Raw genomic sequence first — 22036 nt, 5'->3', positions numbered from 1 at the left:
ACAGAATTTCAAGAGAGTCATCACCGATGAATTGTGAGAATATACAGTACAGTGGTGTTGTACGTGCAGAGCCACCTCTCTCCCTTTCCTCCCTCTCTTCCATTTCCCCCTACCTTCTCTCCTGGCCTCCTCACAGCTCTCCTTGATCTTCCTGCGGCAGACAGCAGCCAGGGCAATGAGCAGCACCAGCAGACACACGGCCAGGCCAACAGTTACCCACAGAGCCACCGGGGGGAACGCAATGTTCTGACCTGAAGCAGAAAGGACAGAGGGAGAGAGAGAGAGAGTGAGGGAGAGAGAAGAGAGAATCTCATTATTCACTCTTGCAGAGCTAAAATAAGAGCACAACTGTCACCGCTGTATCCATCACCATTATTCTGCCGTTTGACAATTTTGCTGTTAGAGTTCCTTGTCATAAAAATTCTGAATTATCCAGACTGCAGAACTACTAAAGCACAACATGATGACACTGATGATGACTATTGCCATCATCGTCAGCATTGTCACATTCACTCCATATTAGGTTTGACTTTCAGAAACAGTGGGACTGTCAGTGAGAATAGAAATGTGTGTGAACCTCCGCTTGATGTGAACAGAGCGAGCTTCTTTACTTGTGTCCAATTAAGACCCTTGGGTCTTTCAATTGAGTCCAGATGGCAGATAGCTTACCAGTCGCACAAGACTGTGTTGTCGTTTCACTCAGACAGCATTGGCACAGCTTTAAGAGGATGTTGGCACTAACTGTCCCTCCCCCTGCCTTCTGCTACACATTGCTCAGATGTGAGGATTTCTGATGCTTTTGCTTTAATATTCTATAACTTCCTAATATCCCCAACATCAATACAACTCTGAGCCGAAAGGACTAATCAGACATTTTGAAATCTACAAGAAGGAAGAGGAAGGTTGTTTATTTCCAAAAAGGTTGACCTAGTAGTAGAAAGAAAAGCTAAATGTTACTGTACATATTGACATACAATAAAAATGGATTACTCGCACACTCTTGAAGTCCCTCTCTCCATGTATTAAAATTATAAATTTCAAAGATTCCTATACCATGGAATAATCCCTTGAGACCTTAAAATGGCTCAGAAGTAAGTCTACAGTGCTAGACTATGCAAATCTATGAAGTCCCTGCCTCCCTCTGCATCCACCCCTCCACCATTTGTTGTAGCTCAAGCACACCAGCTCACCTACGACTCTGCTTAAACATGGTAAAACTACTCAATGCTAAAACTGTATTCGATTAAACCACACAGTGATTCTTAAAACCGGAAATAATATGGAAAGTCCCACTGGCTCCTTAGATTTGTTACATATGAAACTGGCTGTCTGAATCAGCGTTTGTGAGAATATAATTGGTACACTGCAGTTTCAAAAAGAAAATGCTAAATCATGGCTTTGACTGCTTATTTCACACATGGTACGTCTTCCTGCATATAACAGACACTGTCTGAATATGTTACAAAGGTAACATAAACCTGATTGTAATTGGAAGTGGTGTTTAAGATAACACTAGGACAGCACTACACTAAAATCACTTTGCAGATAATTAGCCATCAAAGTTAGTGACAGTATCCTGGCAAACTGCAAACTGATGAGAAATAAAAACTGGTCAGCAGGACAAAAAAGATATCAGACACAGCCAAATTTCCCTGGGGTATTCAAACTGAACAGAGGCAGAAGAAAAGAAAACAGCAGAGCCACTAAATAGCTGTGAGCCTGGCTGTAGCACAAACAGGCCTCCTTCAGAGAGTGCCCGCTCTGGGCAATAAAAAAAAAAAAAAAAAAAGACAGAAAAATGACTGGCATTGGAAAGACATAATGATGAAGCATCTGTAAGGACTTGGCATCAGCTATGAAGACAGGCAGACAGGCTATAATATAACCCAGCCAAGATGGAGAGCAACTAGAGGCATCTTCAATTCTCAGATGGAAATCCAGTTCTGATGCCTTGAAACAAATGTACCTGAATATATACAAATATATATATATGTATATATCAGTTCAGACTTTAAGACTTCTGCTGTTGGATCAGTCCGTCAGCCATGAATGCTAATCAGTTTAGAGGGAGGATTGTCATCTCACTTTTATTTTGCACACATATTTAATATTTAACTTTTACTTAAATGCCATTATCAAAGCAAATTTTCAATTTGTACAAGTCTTAGGTTTATGGACAAATATGAGCAAAACCACTCATGTATCAAACCTGTTTTACGTCTGTAATTTCACTGTGTACATGCTGAAACTAGCATGTACCACAAAGCACTGCTGTGTCTATGCAGCCACGAGTGTAACAGTCTTGTTATTACTACCTAAATCTTTTGTCTTAAAGCTATCTTTGGTGACTTCACTATGTTAAATGGCAAAGACAGATTAAAAAAAGTGCATTTTTAAAGCAATTAGTATCGCTATAATACATATTTCAGGTCATATCATTATTATGATGCAACTTTAAGGCAACCGTAATCTGTTTAGCTGTATGTACTTCATACACAAGGCACTATAAACACTCTGGTGCTGCTACTGCAAAGCAGGATAAACAACCAAATGTCACAGAGAAAGGATAAAATCTGGAAAGTCAATCTTGTCATTTTGATGAAGCTGCGTAAGCCTCCCCAGGCTAGTCATGACTGATGATGCTGTGGCTCGCTGTCCACCGAGCCCTTCACTCTGCTATATTTAAAGAATGACCATCTGAAAGCCACTTCGTACCAACAGCGAACCCACAAAACACGTATGAAAGAGGAATAATCATACACAAGCTGTTCACGTCTCATGAAGTCAGAAAAGAAACAAATGTGTCTTGCTTTTTGTGATGAGTAAAGAAGGTGCAGGGCTCTTTGTTTCCATGGTCTTTCTCATTCTCTTTTTATTCTCACACCTTCCCACCACGCTCTCCCTCCCTCAAGGCAGACTGATAAAGACAAATGCCATAGTCGGCTATCATTGCAACGCTGGGCCCCGAAGGGCTGCAGGATCATATTTTTCTTTTTCTCTTGTTTGATGATGTGATTTTGTTTTCTTCAGAAATAGATTTGTCTCTAATGGCTCTGTTTACCTATCATCTCTTTCCCCTTTTCCCTATTCCCTCTGTGCAAGGGTAAGGATGGAGTGCTTTGGGCTGCACTGTCACATTACCTAGAGTCTGCGGACTTGAGAGCTGCACCACACAGGGCAAACTTCACTTTATACACTTGGCATTTCTAGGTGCTGTGAAAAGTGTAGAACTCATCAGCATACATATTTACAAAAGTTGTACATAACAAGAATCAATTAATATAATTTTGAAGCCAACTTTACACTTGGAAGTGTAAAGTGTGTCTGCATTACATTCATCTGATACGATAGAGACAGACAGTCATAATAACAGACCTAAATGCCACACACTCATCAGGGTTCCTGTCTGTTTTTATATCCTTCCACCTTTGCTGATGCCAACACGCAATGTCAGTTTACCAGTAAACATAAACTGGATAGTATGCACACTGTCAGCGTACATAAAGCAATGCTATCCACAGGCTCTTCTTCTTTGTCATATTACCACATGAAAGCCTGGAGTCATGATGAAATTCTCCACGTTTCATGACATTAAACTGCACACAGCGTTTATGAGCTGTTTTTATTGGATTCTATGCGTTTGATGTGTGTCAGTAATGCGTCAGACATCTTTTAATGAATCACTCCCTGCTAGCTTGTTTTGACATAATGAAACTTCAATCATTATTTTAACATGCATATCAATAATTTTTGGTCATATAAAATGCCAAAATAATTACTTTGCCGGCATCAAATATAAAAGCAAGTATATGAAAGCGGATCACCAGCTTCTGCAATCTTTTATTATGAATTTTGCAAAAGAGTTTGCTTCTCGTGCTATGTGATCAAGAACCAATAGCTCCTTGTTTTTCTTTTATAAGACGTCCCTGTCATGTGCAAGCTGCAGCTGTTTGAACATGTAGATGTCACATCTGTCTCATACATCACTGATAAAACCCAGTAGGTGGACATAATTGTCAGAACATAATATAATGCAAATCTCATTCAAACGCCTGTTTATAATGTTCTGGTTTTACAGACACTGTGTCTGTCAGGCACTCCAGCAACACGGCAGCAGTTTTGGAGGCTATAAAATGGTGCTGCTGTATTACTTTCTATTAAACTGTACATAAGAGGTGATGTGCTATTGTGTCCATCCCTTGTGGCGTTTTTGTTGAGCACTATCAAATCTGTTAAAATATAATATGGAATGAAAATGTACTACTGGTTGCTACAAATGTACCTTCAATCAATGCTTGCAACGGTTTTTATATGCAATATCAGCCACACCTGGAGTGTATCCTCAAATATTACTTCTTATGGAAGGTGGTACTTCACCGTAGGTGTTTTGTGTACCATACCGGGCCACAGAAGGATGCTAAGGTAAAAATAGATATTTAATGGGGGCAGGCAGGAGAATGATAAAACACCACCTCCATATGGCGCCTCTAACACAGGGCGCATCTCCAGTGAGAAATGATTCTCCCTTAGTCTCTGGAAGACACTATAGGGGACTCGCAAGGGGCCGGCTTAGGTATTGTTTTGGCTTCAGTGAATGTGAGAGCCAAGATTTGCAGGCATTTTTACAAGCCTGAGTGTTTTCTCTCCAGCACCTTTGGTGGAATAAAGTGCTCCTAAGACTCCCTTGCCTGTCATCTTGGTTCTGCAACGTGAAGACAGTGGAGATCAAAGCTGCTTTCTCTCCAACTGTCACCCCAGTTTTACCTGCCTAGAAGAAACCTAGCCTCTTAAGCTGTGACCAAAGGAGAATAATGTCCCTTGACAGAAGGATGGCTTCAGGCTAAAAAGAGCCTCAAGGCTCATTGTAGACAAGCTGGAGGGATGAGGAAGAGGAGAGTAGGAGTCAATTAGGTTTTTCTTTCATTGTCAGGATGAACAACGTGGCCTCATCCTGCCTAGTTGTGAAAATAGAGAAAGAGAGGAGGGGGACCTGTAGCAGAGAAGTGTTGATCACAGAAGAGCGAGCTGGACTAGGGGCTAGCCCAGGGGTTGAGCAGCAGCAGAGCCCGGCCCTGCTGGAGGGCCTATATAGCCCTGGAGACCACAGAGGCACAGCCAAGCCCAGGACTGGAAATAGGCTTATATATCTCTCTAACAAGGAATCACATGGTAGAGATAAAGACATTTATTCAAACAATACAGTAAGACAGGAAAGAAACAGTAAAGTGAGTGAGATATAAAACTCAGTGAGACAAAACAGGAGCTCCCACTTAAATCACATTCACCCAACAGTGGCGAGGTGATTGATGCATAGTACCTCAGCGAGCGCAAACAGAGTCGCCGACGTTGGTGATTTAAACTTCTTTATGCAGTTTCTCTGTAACACAGCCTGATCTCCCAGGAAAGAGATTGGCAGTAACAATAACAACAGTGCTAATGGAAAGAAGATGGCCTCTGTGTCAGAGGACACGGATTAGCCAGAATGAAAAACATGAGCATGAATATTAGGATTACATTGAACGAATGACTTTGAATTTGTTTCAGCTTCAGTTTCAATTATGAGCCTTTATTATCAACCTCGAAGGTGTCCATCAAAAGCGTGGAACCCTCCCTATTCAGTCACAGCATGAAAAGCTTAAGACCACACAGGCACGCCAGCTGTTCTTGCAATATTTCTAGGAACACCTCTCCTCGCTGGGAGAGGACGAGGAGCGGACTTGCGGAGGGAAAACTTGGCAAACTGAGATGGATAGCGACAGGTTTTTGTCCTGTCAGCATCTTTGCTCTGAGCCTTCTCTCTTTTTTGCATTTCAATAAATAACTTTTCAGCGAGATGCTACCTCACTGTCTTATTGGCATGCAGAGAGGCAATGCGCTCGTCTCTAGGACGACCTACCGCCCATTTACTTACACAATTTGTCTGACATTATTGCCCTTCCCCTGACGCCACGGGCTTGTGGCAAACACGAGTGTATGATGTGCAGACGTGCACATTAAAACAGAGTAATGGCTCTGCATTTATAGGAATAAAGTTTCTAACAGCCCTCTTTTTTCTCAGCAGGAGAACTATAAAAGCCATCTGGTGGTGGTGGGGGAAGTGGTGGAGGGTGCGCGGGAGAGTAAGGTGGATGAGTTAGTGAGTCAGTGAAGGTTGAAGGAATGAGGGTAAGCAGGTGAGTGACCAAGCGACCCAAGTAGGTGAAAAAACAAGTGGATGAACGAGTTTTTCAGTTCACAAGCAAGCAGCTACTGAGCTGGTGACCGCGTGAATGCTGGACAAGGCTTGAATCGCAATGGGTTTTGTGGTATTAGTCTGCTTTCAATTCGTAAGCTGTCTTAGACATGTCAGCCTGCTACTGACCTTTCTCCAGTGGAAGGTTGGCTCACAGTCCAGAGGTAGGCTGCCTATAGCGCAGCGCCATGGCTTTAGAATGATGAGTCGGTTTGGTGAGGTTACCTCCCCTATAAAGTGAGTCACACTTTAATCTGATTGATCCACAGCTGAATATTCCCTGCTGGTCAACGGTCACACGGCACTGAGAGAGGTTACAATGAGACGTGGAGGCCAAGTTACAATTGGCAGGTCAGTGACTGATAGGGATTTGGATGACTGGCTTGTATGTACAAAAAAAGACAAAGCGGCTGTATAACATTGAGTGACATAGTACAAAATATATTAACAGTGTAGATACGGAGGCTGTAATTAAAACATATGCTCAGTTTTGACAAAGACGTTACTGGCTTATGGTGGCTTGTTTTTTTAAGAAGTTGAAATCGGCACATATGTCAGGCAATAAACTGCAGTATGAAAATGCCAAAGATAGATCTGATGTCATTGAGAGACAGTATCTACATTACACTATATCTACACAGGAGCACTCAGTTAGTTTTTAGCTGGTAAATATCCACTTCATATGTGACAAAGGGAAAATGTAATAAATCTTCATTGAAAAGGTTAATGTTTGTATTCATATTAAAAAAATCTATAACTGCTTTTTTTTTTTTTTAACTGAAATATTAATACCAGGTTCTGAAGCACATGAACACACATCATCACGTCATCTGTATTGAAAGGACATAAGATCGAGCACCGAATGTGAATCATAAAAGTAAAGGTCTTGGCTTGGTCCCTCTGACTGATGCATTATGATGTATGACTTTATTGAACTGTTAGTACTGAAGACTCGGTGAGTAAGCAGCAGGTTACTGTTGTAGCAGCTGCAGGTGGAGCTAGTGTGAACTACTTTAGATACAGTGTTATATACAGGGACAGCAGATAAATCTGAGGAGTCACGGGATGATTAATGGAAGAGAACAGAAGAAAAACAAAGCTCCGATCCACAAATCTGTTTTTTTTTTTTTAGTTTTTGGACCTTTTCACTTATCTTGGATTTGGGGTGAGATATTGGATCCCTTCAACCTTTACTGGAACTGAACCATGTGAGAAGTTTAGAGGGGAAAGAAAAATCAGTATTTGGTGGATAAGTTCAAAACTGTGAAATCTGAAATGTGACCTCTGCTACACACTGTGTTTTGTAAGATGTTTAATCTGACAATGTTTAATCTGGATGTAATCTTTAAAAACGTGTTGTATTTTAAATGCTATAGCATATAGTATAGTATGCATTGTGCAAGTAACTAAAGCCGACAACATGTAGTGGAGTAGAAAGTAAAATATTACTTTTTTGGAATGTAGTAGAAATTTAAAAAACACTGAAATGGAAATATTCAAGTAAGGTACACGTACCTCAATACTGTACTGACAGTAAGTGCAGTACTTGATAAAATATTTTTAGTTACTTTTTCACAACTGTTTATTTTAAGAAAGCAAACAAATGAACTAAGGAGAAGAAAAGAAAGTTCTGAAAGGTTTGCATGAATGTTTTAAGACACAGGACCATGCTTCTACAGGTTAAGCACACATTTTTTAGTGGTGTATTTATGAATAAATAGACTACTTTTAGTCCTAAATATGCATATATAGCTGCGTTTTGTTACAATGCCCCTTGGTCCTGGAATTTGATCCAGAAAACGCTCAAATTGTCTGACCTTGTTTCCTTGGGAGATTTTAAATGTTTGTTACAAACTGTAAAAAAGAAGTCTGTAGCTGCTTTAAATGAGTTTTTATGTACTGTATGTATTCCATGTATTTATGCCTTATAGTGATGTTATATTACTTAGCTTATTTTTTGTGTGTTGTATTGTTGTAAACCTTGTTGCTGCCCTCTTGGCCAGGGCTCCCTTGTAAAAGATATGTCAATCTCAATGGGACTCACCTGGTTAAATAAAGGTTAAACAAAATATAATAAATAAAAATAGCTACTGCTGATAAATTTTAACTAATGTGTCTAGTGCTAGAACATGCATTATTTATATTTCTGTATTTTTCCAATACGGTATAATATGTATAATAAGGGATGTGACATTCACTTGTCCTAATACTGAATTTTGGACCACTGACAAAGTTAATATAAAGTTTCCAAAAAATGTATCATATATAGACATGGGTAAGAAAGAAAAAAAAGTACTCTTCATAACTGTGAGAAGATTTTTGTGTCTTACCACAGTACATACAACCAAACCTACAATGACAGTTACTGATGTGTCTAGGAGGAAGGCAAGGAGAAGCTAAGTCACAGGTACTTTCAAAGGAATGATTTCAAGTCTTACTCAGATATGCCCGGGGCAAGGTTAGAGTGAATTTTCTCATCTTTACAGCTGAAGGTAATCCCATACCCAGTAGACTGGCTAATTAACTGAATATACAGCTCAGAGCCAACTGCATGGCTGTCGTGTTAGCAAGGCAGAGGCTACATTACAGGCAGAGGCTTGTGCGAATGTGTAATAGCTCTGTGCTGGAATATATAAACAATGGCCCGGGGTAGAGGTGGGCAGTACGACCAGAATAAACTTCACACCGGTGGAGACACATGCCCTGATGTGGATTTGGCTACGCTATTTGTTCTGGTACTGAATGGATTTTTAAATGTCACGTCAAAGTGCACCGTAAGCATCAGCTCACTGCATGTTAACCAGTGAGCATACGCTTCCGTTTTGCGCTGAAACAAGCACACATTTGCATGCTAAGAAAAGGGCGGGTGAAGAAATGGAGTCAGACAGCTCAATACAGAGGAGCACACCACGAGGAAACATGCCAGCGAGTGTGAGGAATGTTTAAGACCGTGCTCCTGCTCTGACACAAGCAGCAGTGGCACTGGTGTAAAAAGAACCACAATGTGGACACTGCTGCCGAGGTCCCTGTCCTAATGATAAGACAAGTCAGCCGTGGAAGGACGTGGCGGGAAAAAAAAAACAGTATTCATGGTACATGAAACAAGCTTTTTGCCCAAAATGAAATCCCACATTTGTACTGCAGCGATTGTGAGACAGTGAAGGAAAATGACACATGCACACAATCATATGGTGTCAGCTGTACGGCGTGATAAGCTCTTAATTTTCACCAGGAATGAAACTCGCTTCCACAACCGCTATATTAACAGTTAACTGCTCATAGTTTTAACTCTAGGTAATAAATTGATGCTATCAGAGTCGGTCCAGCACACATGAAACACTTTCTATTACAAGTATGAGGAAAAATATACCATTATGCATGTCATTACGAACCGTATTCAAAATATACTGCAATTTAAGCTTCCTGTCATCCTGCCTGGCCTTAGCCTAAGAGAGGAATGAAAGCGGGTGACTGCAATGTCTCTCGCAAACGTCTGGCCCACCTCATCTAACACCGGCCAGGCTAACTCTCTCTCAACATCTCCCATGTCCCTCCCTGGCCCACTGGGGCCTCAATTAAAAACTCCTCTGATGTCTAGTAACTGACAGAGAGTCCATCACTTCCGCACATCCCTCTCCACTGAGAGTGGCATTAAGATGTTGGAGGCAGAGTGGACTATTGATTTTCTTTTTTTTTTTTTTGGGTGCTCCATTTCTTCACTAGGCCATCTTCGCAATGCAGGCTGAACTTCGGTGCAATAATCAGTTTACAATGTTGTGCTGTCTAAATTTTTAATTAGCTTTAAAACAAGAACTGCCTGTGAGGATGTTGCTGAGGATGTGTAAGAGAGAATCACTAGTGACAGCTATCAGTACCAAAACAGACCATCTGGCTGGTTGATAATGCCAAGTAGGAGAGCTGAGACTAGAGTGACAAGGACAAATAGGTATGAAAGGATTAAAGAGACACCTGAGCCTCATCGGGTCCTTTTTTTTATAGCAATATTAATTATTGTTTTAGCCACATAGAGGCAGTGCAACAACCTGTAAACACTGATGTAATATCATCTTACAAACCTGTTATGGTGAACGTGTTAGCAAACAGTTACAGAATCCACATCCAGCAGGCACGGAGCAATAAATGATATTAACTGTCCTTTTAGCATCTTTCTTTTCATTTCATGCACTTCTTTTTCTACACTATTTAGTGGCTACATGCCCCACTGTGTCGCTAACTCAAGTACTGCACAGCAAATTTATCATAAGTCTTTTCTTGTTGCAGGCCAAAACCATAAGCTGAGAGATTTGCAGGATATTTTACCACAAACAACTCCTTTCACAATGAATTTAATCATTTAACCCACTGTCAATATGAAACTGTGTATTAATGCAGCTTTAAACTGTCATCCAGAGCTCGCTTGTAGCATTATTCAGTGCTGTTAAAAGAAAAAAAAAAAAGTTTTTTGGAGAAAAGGTGCACAGATAAAACTGGAACAAGGCTTCATTACACACGGTGTAGACCAAAATTAAATAGCATTTAATTTGTAACTACAGGAACGCCCAATTAACATGGTGGATGAGCAACAGCTCCACTGTGCCTATTCCAGTGGCTCATTGCACCAAGAACAAACCGCAGCTCGAAATTCTCTGCAGACACTGTGTGAAGTGCACACCTATTGCTGAAACAACTCCTGTGTTGCATCAGTATAGTGCGAAGTGGGTGAGAAATATCATCCAGAATATGAACTTCAACATGACACTTATTGAGCCATCCATTCAAGTGCTCATTTAAGTCAGGAACACACCCAGTAGTTGCACTCGCGTTTGTAATCGCATTTTCTTTTTGTCTCTTTAGATTGCTATGAAGCTGTAATGACCCAGCTAAACAGCATCAGCCCTCAGTCCTTGTATCTAGTGTGCTCTGGTTCCAAATTGCCTTTTTTTTTCTTGCAAAACTTTTTTTTTTTCTTACAGCTATCGTTGATTCTGTCTAACATCCCCTGGTTACACTTTGAAAAGTAATGCAAGAAGCATCAGTGTTTGTTTATGACGAAACAAAAGCCATAGTTCAAAATCCACAGGAGCAGCTGCTGATTACACGATAACATCTCTGAATGCAAAATGGCAGGACGTAAGCTTAACTCTGTATCACAAAGCGACGTAAGCTCTATCCAAAACATTAAAAGAGTGCCTGGGCCTCTTCAAAGGGTGCTAGTTCTTAGTATGCGTCTCCCACTGCAGTATTACTAGGAGAATATATAATGACAGATTTTTTTAAAAGACATGCTTCTGTATGTCTCTGCCTAGGGCTCTCATTATAAAACAGCATTTCTCATTTTCCTCTGCTGCAGTCTTTGGTGGTTACTGGAGAGACAGATGAATATTCTCAAAGCGCTCAAGCTGGGCCGGGCTCAAGATTCTGGCGCAGGTCAGTTCATTTGTGTTAGTAGTTCATCTCATCAACACAACCTCCTCACATGACAACACAATATTTTCCTTAGTTTAGATGCAAGAAAAAAAATGCAAATGCTCTGAGGGTCCAAGGTCATGTTTTGTGATTGTGTGTTTGCTTTGAGTAAATTTATGAGGAAATTATCATCGTGAGATTTTGAATTCTTTCATCTTGTTGGGTCGAGACGGCAAAAAGAATGAGAGGAAATCTGAACCACAAAAAAAAGTTCATATCATTCAGTGTGTAAGCCGGTTTATTATTTCTGGCTTTAACTTTAACAAGCTGATGTGCAGCCTTGTAACATATTTAGCTAGACGGAGGAAACGCAATTTTGTTTCACACTGGCAGTTTTACCGTAGCTTAGTCGCTCGCTTAAATAAATATTACCGTCTGGACGTTAGCAGTGAATTCCACCGTCACAGGAAATGATTAAAGAAGATGTTTGAAAGAATTTGGACGTGAACATGGAAACAGATTTACCATGTCCATTAAGGGGCCCTGTTGAATCGATACGCAGAGCTCCTCTTAGAAAATCCGGTCATTTATTGAGTCTAAATCATAAAACATCTTCTTCACTCGCTTTTGATCGACTGTGTTTGAAGTTCCTGTAAAATACCTTGTAGCCAAAAAATCACCACTCACGTTGGTAAGAGAGTCATTATTTATGACTGAAATTACATTAAAATATAACATTTATGGGACATTTACATTCTTTCTTTATTGCAGTCATTTTACAAAAGCAAAAAGCTACTCGAGGCTGTGCTGTGACAGTTCTTTTAGAAGAGTCCCTAACAATGCCTCTAAGCTGTTCCAAAATCACTGTCAACTACAGCTTCTCATGGCTTATTGCTTAAATGTACTTTGTCTCCTTCCAGCACTTTTAAAATATGGTATCTTGGACAGACTGAAAAAAAAAATGGCTCTGTAAATCTCTTTCTCAGTGGAATATAGCTAATCACAGTCTTACAACTTGTGTGTAGCTAAGTTATTTAGCCTGAGAAAATGCTCAGCCTCTGGGTGAGAAACGAGTCAGGGACAATATGTTCATACTAATGTCCCACAAGAGTGGCCCCTTCCACAAAATGAATATATTAGAACTAAAACACGGCTTGCTAATGCACTTTTTTTTCCCTCTCATTCACCGTTGGATAACTACAGTGGGGGCATATTGCAATGTAAGCAGGTTCGGGAAAAGTCCAAGGAAGGGACTAAACAAAAGATTAAATCTGACACTGTAGTTGAAGCATTTAATGATCATTAAAATGCCATCAAATAAATTAAAGTTGTGCCCTTCTTGCTGAATACATAAATACACAACGAAAGACTTGAAAGGAAAAAAAGGGAGATGCCAGAAAGAGTGAAGCAAAGAGGACAGTAGCATCAATTTTATATGTTTGGGAAGTTTACATGTAAGAACGCTACATAAAAGTCTCTTCAGTTGTCCTTGAGCAAGGCATTAACCCCTAAAGCTGCTCAGTGACTGGCAGATCTGGACTCTGTCTGTTCCCAGGTGTGACTCTGTGAACCAGGTCACTGCTATAAACAGCATGTATGCAAGCAAGCATTTTCTGAGTAAATAAAAACAAAACTTGCTCTCACACCGTGACTTTGAGACAATGTTCTCTTTAAAGAACAATGGACATCTGGATAACAACAGTCCCAAGTTTGCAAAGAGCATGATGGATTGCAGTTTTCAACGAGGCACATGAGGGCTTGATTCTAATTACATGTAAACCAACAGTGTTGAGTTGCCTGCAGATGCACCTTTAGACAATATACAAACGACTTTGTAACACTGAGAAGGGATTAAGTGAGTCGCAATTACTGAATGTGATGGGCAATGTGTCTGAATGTGTGCGATGCATTCTCTACTTAGCTTGAGAGCTCACATTCCACAGAATAGAAGATCATTACTTCTCCCATCAATTAGCTCTTGACTGTATTCTTTATATTTACACAATGACAATGACAGAGAGACCTTGGAGCAAAAGTTAAAATGAGTTTGGCCTCTTTTTGTCCCCCTTTTTTATCATATTCTGACACCGAAACAGCACACACACTGCTGTTGTCTTTGAAGCTGTCTGCCCCTTGCTTTAAAACGTATGATAAATAACGCGGAAATACTGGGGGGGAAAAAAATGTTTTTAAGACACTTTTGTAGAATCAATGGCAGATTTACAATGTGCAGGATTACAACTTGAATCCTATTTTACTCTGTAACCTTGACAGCTTCTATTCCTGCTTTGGAGGACCGGCACTAATTCTTCTCGTGGTACACAATACAAAACAGGACACAGTTACTTTCATCTCTGGGTGTAAGTCATAACTTTGCTGAAGCAGCACATATTTCAAACCTATAACCAGTTACATCATCGAGCCCCCACAATGTCATCACTTTGTATCACGTGGCTTTATCGAGACGCGGTAAAATATTGCAATCCAAGGGCATCAGTTGTCAGGCTGCTTGAGGCGTCATTTAGCATGTGTATGCACAACATGCAGCAGAGTGGGGCGCTGAGATGCATCACTAAAAAATATATATATATGCAGTACTTTTTTCATTATCTTTTTTTCTCAACTGACAAAAGAGAATTTCAGTCCAAATGTTTCACTGATTATGAGTTATGGTATTGATAGTTCAGATGTGTTATGAACAGGTTCAGAGTTAGATGATAAGACTCTCATATCTGAACAATAAAAAGAACCTAATGTTATATAGTATAGTCCAGTTAGCTTAGCTTAGCACAAAGCCCCACCCTGGTTCTGTCCAATAGCAACAAAATCACCTCACACATTATATTTTGTAGTGCTAGACAGATTGTGTTACCTTTAGACAGAGCTCAGAATTTCTCAGTCCCCCCCCCTACACACTCTCCAACACTCGTAGCGCTGTTTGGATTCCTTAACCCCTCTAACAACCACATCTGGAAACCAACACGACGTTTCAAACGGCATCGCTCTTCATCTGTCTGAGTAAGTGGCTGAAAGCATTGAGACAGATACATTATAAATATGACACACTCTCGCGGTGTGGGTCACTGAGCTGTCTCTGCCATTGACAGAGAGTTGCACTTACTGCGGCAACACACATGAGGAGGGCAAGTGATGAAATTAAACACAGTTGACAATATTAATAAGGTAAGAAGAGCGAGTTTGTTTCCTTGTGGACAGTTTGTCTGTAATGAGCTGCAAGTTGTCAGGCTCTGGGGAGACAGGCGTGGCTACAAAGTCCGAGCCAGTGGGAAGATATTAATGCAACTTGAAAGGGATGTGAGTCATCGCGAGCCGCTGTCCATTCAAACTGGTATCATAAGGAGTACGACCACAGCATGGCTTAATCATAGTCATTACTGTGATATTTGACACTCGGGTTGAAATAAAGGGCTCTGTAATAGGTGCGTTTCTTATCATGCAGTGAGTCAGCGGGTGCTTTACGTATCTTGAAGTCAAGCTGTCAGTAAAGAAGGAGGTGAGCGAGTCCGGCACTGCGCCTGCTCAGAACCGCTCTCCTCTGGGACACAGCCACACAGTCCGTTCTTAACTTCCATTTCACACTTGGTAATCAATTACTGGTCTCTAGAGCTATCGAAGAAAAGAGTCACCTATCCTGAGAATAAGCTAAATCTCTCAACGCCTCCTAATTGAAAACACATTATAGCGCGAGACAATGGTCTTTGTGTGTTGCCAGCCACTAATTTGGGCTGTTTGCATGCACAGAACAAAGCAATTCACTGAGGTTGCAAACATCCTTTGCGGGACAATAATTCATAGTGTTATCAGGTGCAGAGTTTAAACATCAAATAAACGGGCTGAATAATTAAATAACCAAACTTTGAAGGTGTGCCCAGCCATTTGTGGGTGGCTATTCTCCCAGTAACTCTGAAAAGCTGAAACTAATATGATTTCATATCGTGAAGCCAAGACTGATGCCAGACCTCCCGAAACCAATCCCTCTTACAGGATTTGGAGGGAGCTGTGTGAAATGTACACTGCAGGGCCCCACCGGTCCCAATGATAGTCCTTGCTGTGAGTCCAAATCAAAATGAACCCGATCAATAACAAAAGAGGGCTTTTGTGTGTTTACTGCCATCATAAATACAGTGTCCTGAAAAGGAAAGCCAGGGAGGACAGAGAGAGACAGGTTTCCACCAGGCGGGAACAGACATAAAGATGTCAGACTGCTGTTTGTGGGGAAGATGGCAGTGGGTAACATCATACTGCCTTGCTATGATGCCAGAGATGGACCCGATTTTTGATTAAACAGACGTTGACATACAACAGGCAGGAACAAATACTGCAAAGTCTACTTGTGCAGACAAGCAGAAAAACAAGACAGACGTATAGAGGCAGCATAAATGTGTAAATGCATGCACACACACCGAGACTAATACATCAATCTGGCAATATTGTTTCATGCTGCTGAAGCTTTTCTGAATTAGACTACATTGAAAACTGCCAACCTTTTCTTATGTAGAAACATACAGCAATCTATGGACAAATACTGTATTGAAGTAGCTTTTAATTGTGACAAAGAAAAGCACTTTGACATCTACACAGTGCCGAAAGCTTCTAAAGGTGGCATCTACAATTTAAGAGAAAGATTGTTGATATTTATCTAGTTAGTATACCGAGATAGATAACGTGTCAGATTTATTGCCCCTCTTGCTCCCACCGCCTCTTTCTTCCCTAACCTGTGCATGAGCACGACGATGCACAAGCACGAACGTGTACGGGATTTGTTGTGCTGTGATTTTCTTTTCGCCCGCTTACAAAGCCGGGGCTGTGTACGAACACCAATTGTTTTTCAGTGCACGCACAGTACAGACAGCTAGCGGACCATGAGGAGATATTCACTGAATTCAACAAAAAGTGTATTGGATTAAAATCGCTGACACTAACTTTAATGCTAAAAGTGTAGATGGAAGAGTGGCTGCTAATAAAGGAAGAATAAATCCCAGCACAAAAGCGACAAGCTCATTTCATCTTTGTGATTGTAGTGTTCTAAAAGAGCAGCACACAGACTGGCAACTGCCCACAACTGAATCTAACTCCACAATCCCTCAAAGCTGTTAAAGTAAGACTGGGAGCATGACAAATATCATTGCTCAGGCCATAATACAGGGATAAAATTTCCTATACTGAAGGCCCAGAGGAGGACGTTCAAACGTTTTAAAGCTGTGACAGCAGCAAGTGGCCCCAGTTAATAATCCAGATAGGAATTAATGTGCTTACAATAGTGCCATTGCTGCCCACCTGAATTTATTTTAGATTGCCTACACTACTTCATCTGTCTATTTGGTTGTTTTCCCTAGCTGGGCTCCTGATAAGACAGAGCATGCATTCAGCAAGAGAAAGAAGGCCTGTTTGTATGCCGGACACTAATTAATACAGTGCTTGGTCGAGAAAGTTGCCTCCTTGCTGCTCTACTGACAACAGATTCATTTATACGGCTGTTTTCTGTTTCTCTGAAGGCTCTGTTAATAGCATTTAAAATTGTCCTTGTTCAGTAGAGAACAAGGACCAGCCCAATGGTTTGTTATGGAAGCTAGAAGAGTGATTTTGGACAACGTTTTACTCCAACTTTGATTGACAGAGCTTTTGATAGGAGATCCTACTAGAAAAAGGCCCAAACACTGTACTAAAATATTCCATGACTAATTGCAATTACTGCAATTTCACCACAACAGTTACTCTAATGAGAGAACAGTTGAACCAGTAGATCACTGCATCTTTCTGTTTAGAGCTTTGGCAATTCCAGCACAGCAATGCTTTTACTCTAATTTAAGACACATAAATGTGTCAAACTTCTCAAAAGTATTTGCAGAGATTGTGGGGGAAAGTAGAATGACTGCCTTGCCGTTGTTTGCCTCGGCTAAGCAGTCGAGTTGCAGTTCACATCTGTGTCTGTCCAGACCGATATAATATATGCAATGAAGATTCTGTAGAGTGTTCAAGTTCACAAGTGAAAATCCTCGTATGTGTCCACATGTTTGACCAATAAAGGTTCTAATAGCACCAAAAGTAGTTTTTATATTAGGAGACAATGCTTCCGATATGAACGTTCTTACAAATTCTAAATATCTCAGTTTCAAGGTGGACACCTCAGCTCAGTGTTTCCAATTAAGCATCTAATCCAAAATGAAATATTGTCACAATCTCTCTTTCTGTTCCCGAGTTATGGGGTTTCATTTTGAAGAACGTTATGGTGTCCCAGTGACGTTGACCTTTTACATTTGGGATCACTTCATTGTTTCATCTTATTAGACATTTGTGTCAAATTTTGCCATAATTTCATGCAAATTCTTGGTCATAAGCTTTGTAAATGCACAGTGACCTCGACATTTGACCAAAATCTAACCAATCCATCCTTGAGCTCAAATAAACGTTTACACCAAAGTAGAAGAAATACCTTCAAGATGTTCCTGAGATATTGTGTTTATGAGATTGGGAAAGACTGTCCTGGACAGACGGACAACCTGAAAACACAATACCTGCATCTGTCACTGGTGCGGAGGCATGAAAATAATGTGTATGACAATATTCTGTGAAAACACTCATTTGGAGACTTCTTAAAAACAACAGAGAAATAAGCGCTGTATAGGTCGGGTAAATGTGGCAGGTAGCTATTTAGATGGCAACGTGATGTCAGGATTAAGCTCTGAAGACATAATAACACAGGCAGAAACTAGAATTACCGCCTTGTGGCTGTATGCCTCCGCCAACCAGTCAAGTTGCAATTTATATCCATGTCTGTTCAGACACATATAATGTATGTAGTAAAGACTTTGGAGAAGAAAACAGGCATTAAGAGTTTTTTGGTGAAATGGAGGTAATAGCTATAAAGACATGTACAGCGCGATTCCACTGAATAACATATGGTGAGAAGTTTGCTGAACAGATTGTGAAATTGCCCTGTGAAGCAGTTATTTTTTTAATCTGTGATATAGAAAAATATTAATTAACATTAATTTGACTTGAGCTTTGCTGTTCTTGTCCTGCTGTGTATCTACTGTATTAGTGTGTGAATTGTTTTCAGGGTCATATTCTTTGAATGTGTTTATATGCTTCACGAATAAAGCTGATTTTGATAGCACACAATGCTTAATATCTGATGCTACTTCGAACATGCTACAAATTCAAAAACATGGGACTATCAAAACACATCTTCAACCCTGCAGCACAGAAAAATCTATACAATTACCACAGATTTACATTGGGAACACAAAACTAGTGCCACCAATTTAGTATCCAACCACAAGTGAAATATTGCCACAATCTCCAGTGTCAACCAAAAGAGATCTTGGCCAACTGAAACCATATCTATTCTTCAACCAGTCAATTGATCTCAAGACACGGTCAAAAATGTGAGAACACAGGGAACACTGAACAATAAATCTCATTCGTTCACCGTTGAGTCCAAGTGAACATTTGTGCCAAATTTGAAACAATTCACTCCCGGCGTTCCTGAGATACCGCACTCATGAGAATAAGATGGACGAATGAGCAAACAACATGAAAACATAATGCCTGCGGCCACAGCTGTCGCTGGTGCAGTGCCATAAAAAGGGGCAAGACACAACCTGGCACACATACTATGATAAACAACAAAAAAATAAAAACCCACAGCTCGTGAATGGATGAATGTTTCCATGGAGACCACCTACTATTAGCATCTCTGTTACATGCCATCCTCATGACAAAGGTCAATGTTTGTATAGCAATTAAAGATGTTTTTTTTACCTTAATTTATCCAGTGAAGGTTGCTTAAAAATGCATGGCTTTCACAGTCATACAGTAAAGAACAAAAAAAAAAACTGTCTCCTTGGAGAAATACCCCAGACAAAAATAGTGTTACACCTTGAAAGGTAAAAGCAGGCTTAGAAAAGAAAACCAGTAAGGGCTGAAGGAAACTGGAAGGACCTGAGGAAACGTTGGCATTTTGTGCAGAAGACATGGGAGGAAAAGTACAGTGTAATTTTTAGTGACCATGTTTATTCTTGCACAAGGGCCTTTCATGACTGAGTTGAGCTATCCTTTAGAGTGTGGGCTCTGGGAGATTCAAGGGAGATTAATATTAGCAGCAAAGCCAGGCTGGGTGAGGGTCCATGACAGTTGGTTAAAAATCCATTTGACAAGCAAGGACACATAGTGGAGCTCATGCACAGCAAATAAAACTAGACGCAGTCAGTATCAATTGTGCCACCTATGGGCGCACCAATGGAAGTTTATACACCCAGATGTAGTCATTTCATTTGTGGGCAAGGAAAGTATGAACTTCTGAAATGTTGTCTTTTCCCCCCATATCTTCTACCGTCTTTCTAGTAACAAAATTCCTGCTGGCTTCTATGACTTGAGCTGTGGTTGAAAAACAGTAAGAGAAATTTGTATCAAGAAGATTTTATAACTTAAAAAGAATGCCCACAAGGAGGGTTTCTCATTCAGACCACTACAGACAAAGATACTGATCAAAGTGACCAAATACTTTGTCAATATACAAATATGAGCATTTTTTTTACAATAGCTATTAAAAAAGGTGAACCTTCACTTTCACAATAAACCTAACTCATTGAAGTTTACTCCATAGACTATATAAAAGATGCCACTGTGTTGTCACACACTGGTTTGTTACCAACCATTTTGAAGACTTAAGTTTGCATTTAGCCATCAAAATCTGCGCAGGGTGGATTTGCTTTATCATCTTTTTTAACTCAAATTGGATCCATAATTCAAACAATGAACATCAAGCTGCGTTAAAGGAGCTGACTATGTGACATTGACCAGAAACTCATTAGGAAAATGTTTATTTGGATAATAAATTAGGTGAGACATAGGGCCATTTTCCCATAGGCTTCTATACAATCAGACACCTTTTCGCAACAACAGGAGTTGCCCCCTGTGGCTGTTTCTGCATTTCAGTATTGGGTTCACTTTTTAAACCTGGAGGCTACAGTATATTTAGAGTTTATGGATTACCCTGCTAACATTCAGTTACGTGGGGTAGCAAATGCAGACAGTCAAACCAAGAAACTTAGAAACAACCAAGAAAAAGACAAACTTCGTGACTATAGGAAATTTGAAATGTCTAATATCTTTATCAACTTGTATGTCTTTTGAATGTGTGAGGAAATCAAACCATGCGCAAGACACCCACACACATTTGGGGGTAAACATGCCAATGCCACACAGACAGGACTTGGACGTCCAGTGAGAGCCAGAGAATGGCAGCTAGAATGTAAAATTCAGAAGAAAATCTTCTACAGCAGATGGGGGTGGTCTCCCTCTCCATCAGTGAGTCCACCTCAAGCCCATCAGGCCACAACTCTGAGCTCAGCAAACGTTGTCGTCTTCATCTTACTTTCCGTCATCCAGTTCTGGCCCCTCCTAACCCTGCCTCCGTAGCTTCCTCTCTCTATCTCCCTGCCTCATCTCTATATCTCCTTCCTTTCCTCACTCTATCTCCATCCACACACTTTTCACTGTAAATGCTGTGCCAGCAGAGTGATGCCGGGGAAATGGCGCCATCCTCATTGAGAGAGCAAGCAGACGGAGTGGGGGTGGTGTTGGAGGGAGTGTTCAGTGACAGGCCCTGAAACCCAGCCATCAGACAACACACTGCAGCAATCACACAGCTCCAGTAGATGGGATACATCGCTAAAGCTCCACATTCAGAAAAGGATCAGGAAAAGTAGGATACAGACTCTTGATCCCCGAAACCTCTGAAAACATTATTCTTTTGGAGCAGAACAAAGTGGTCAGAATCGGCTGGGAGGGTGAGACAGTGCAAGGCCTAAAGACAGAGGAAGGAGGGGGTGTTAGTACACAAGCACGCTGTCCAGGCAAGAAGACAGGCCACAGTTCATTTGAGGACTGAAGCTGCTTCTTTCCATCATTCGACTGTTCATTAATACCAGCTGTTCCTGTGGGTCTCCCCGCACCTAAGCCTTGCTTCACTCTGCAGATCTATCAATACCCCAGCAACACGAAAACACTCCCTGTTCCAGACCTCAGCTTAAAAACTGACCAGCACCAGGAGGGTGTGTTTAATAACGCTGATAATAGTGTGCATGTGCCGTGTGAATATGTTACTGAGTCAGGATGTGGTTGGTGGGGTAGTTAAACTGGTGGTGACTATTAAAAAGGTAAGATTAACACGCATGACTCCACACATACTCTCAACGTGTAGCCCATACCAGACCACATAGTGCTCTGCTTAGTGTGGGTAAAGGGTTCATTTTCTCAAAATTAACCTTGTCAAACTCCTGTTCTGCCTGGGGGAGAATTGTATTACTATTGTAATTTTTCAATCAGAGATTGGGGAGAGTGTGAAATTTTAACATGCTTGTTCACTCTCTA

At 40.7% G+C, this 22036-nt stretch overlaps 1 protein-coding gene across 2 annotated transcripts in view; it reads right to left on the bottom strand.

Moving 5' to 3' along the window:
• cd276 (CD276 molecule) overlaps window positions 1-22036 on the bottom strand; it is a 72783-nt gene that overhangs the window by 27166 nt on the left and 23581 nt on the right. For both annotated transcript variants that reach the window (XM_008283932.1, XM_008283933.1), the window contains one exon: window positions 114-251. In XM_008283932.1, coding sequence (XP_008282154.1) covers window positions 114-251 — 138 coding nt within the window. The remainder of the gene's footprint in view (window positions 1-113; window positions 252-22036) is intronic.

Source organism: Stegastes partitus, unplaced genomic scaffold (genome assembly GCF_000690725.1).
Source record: "Stegastes partitus isolate 25-593 unplaced genomic scaffold, Stegastes_partitus-1.0.2 Scaffold333, whole genome shotgun sequence".
NCBI lineage: Eukaryota > Metazoa > Chordata > Actinopteri > Pomacentridae > Stegastes > Stegastes partitus.
This window is presented reverse-complemented; position numbering and strand designations above follow the sequence as displayed.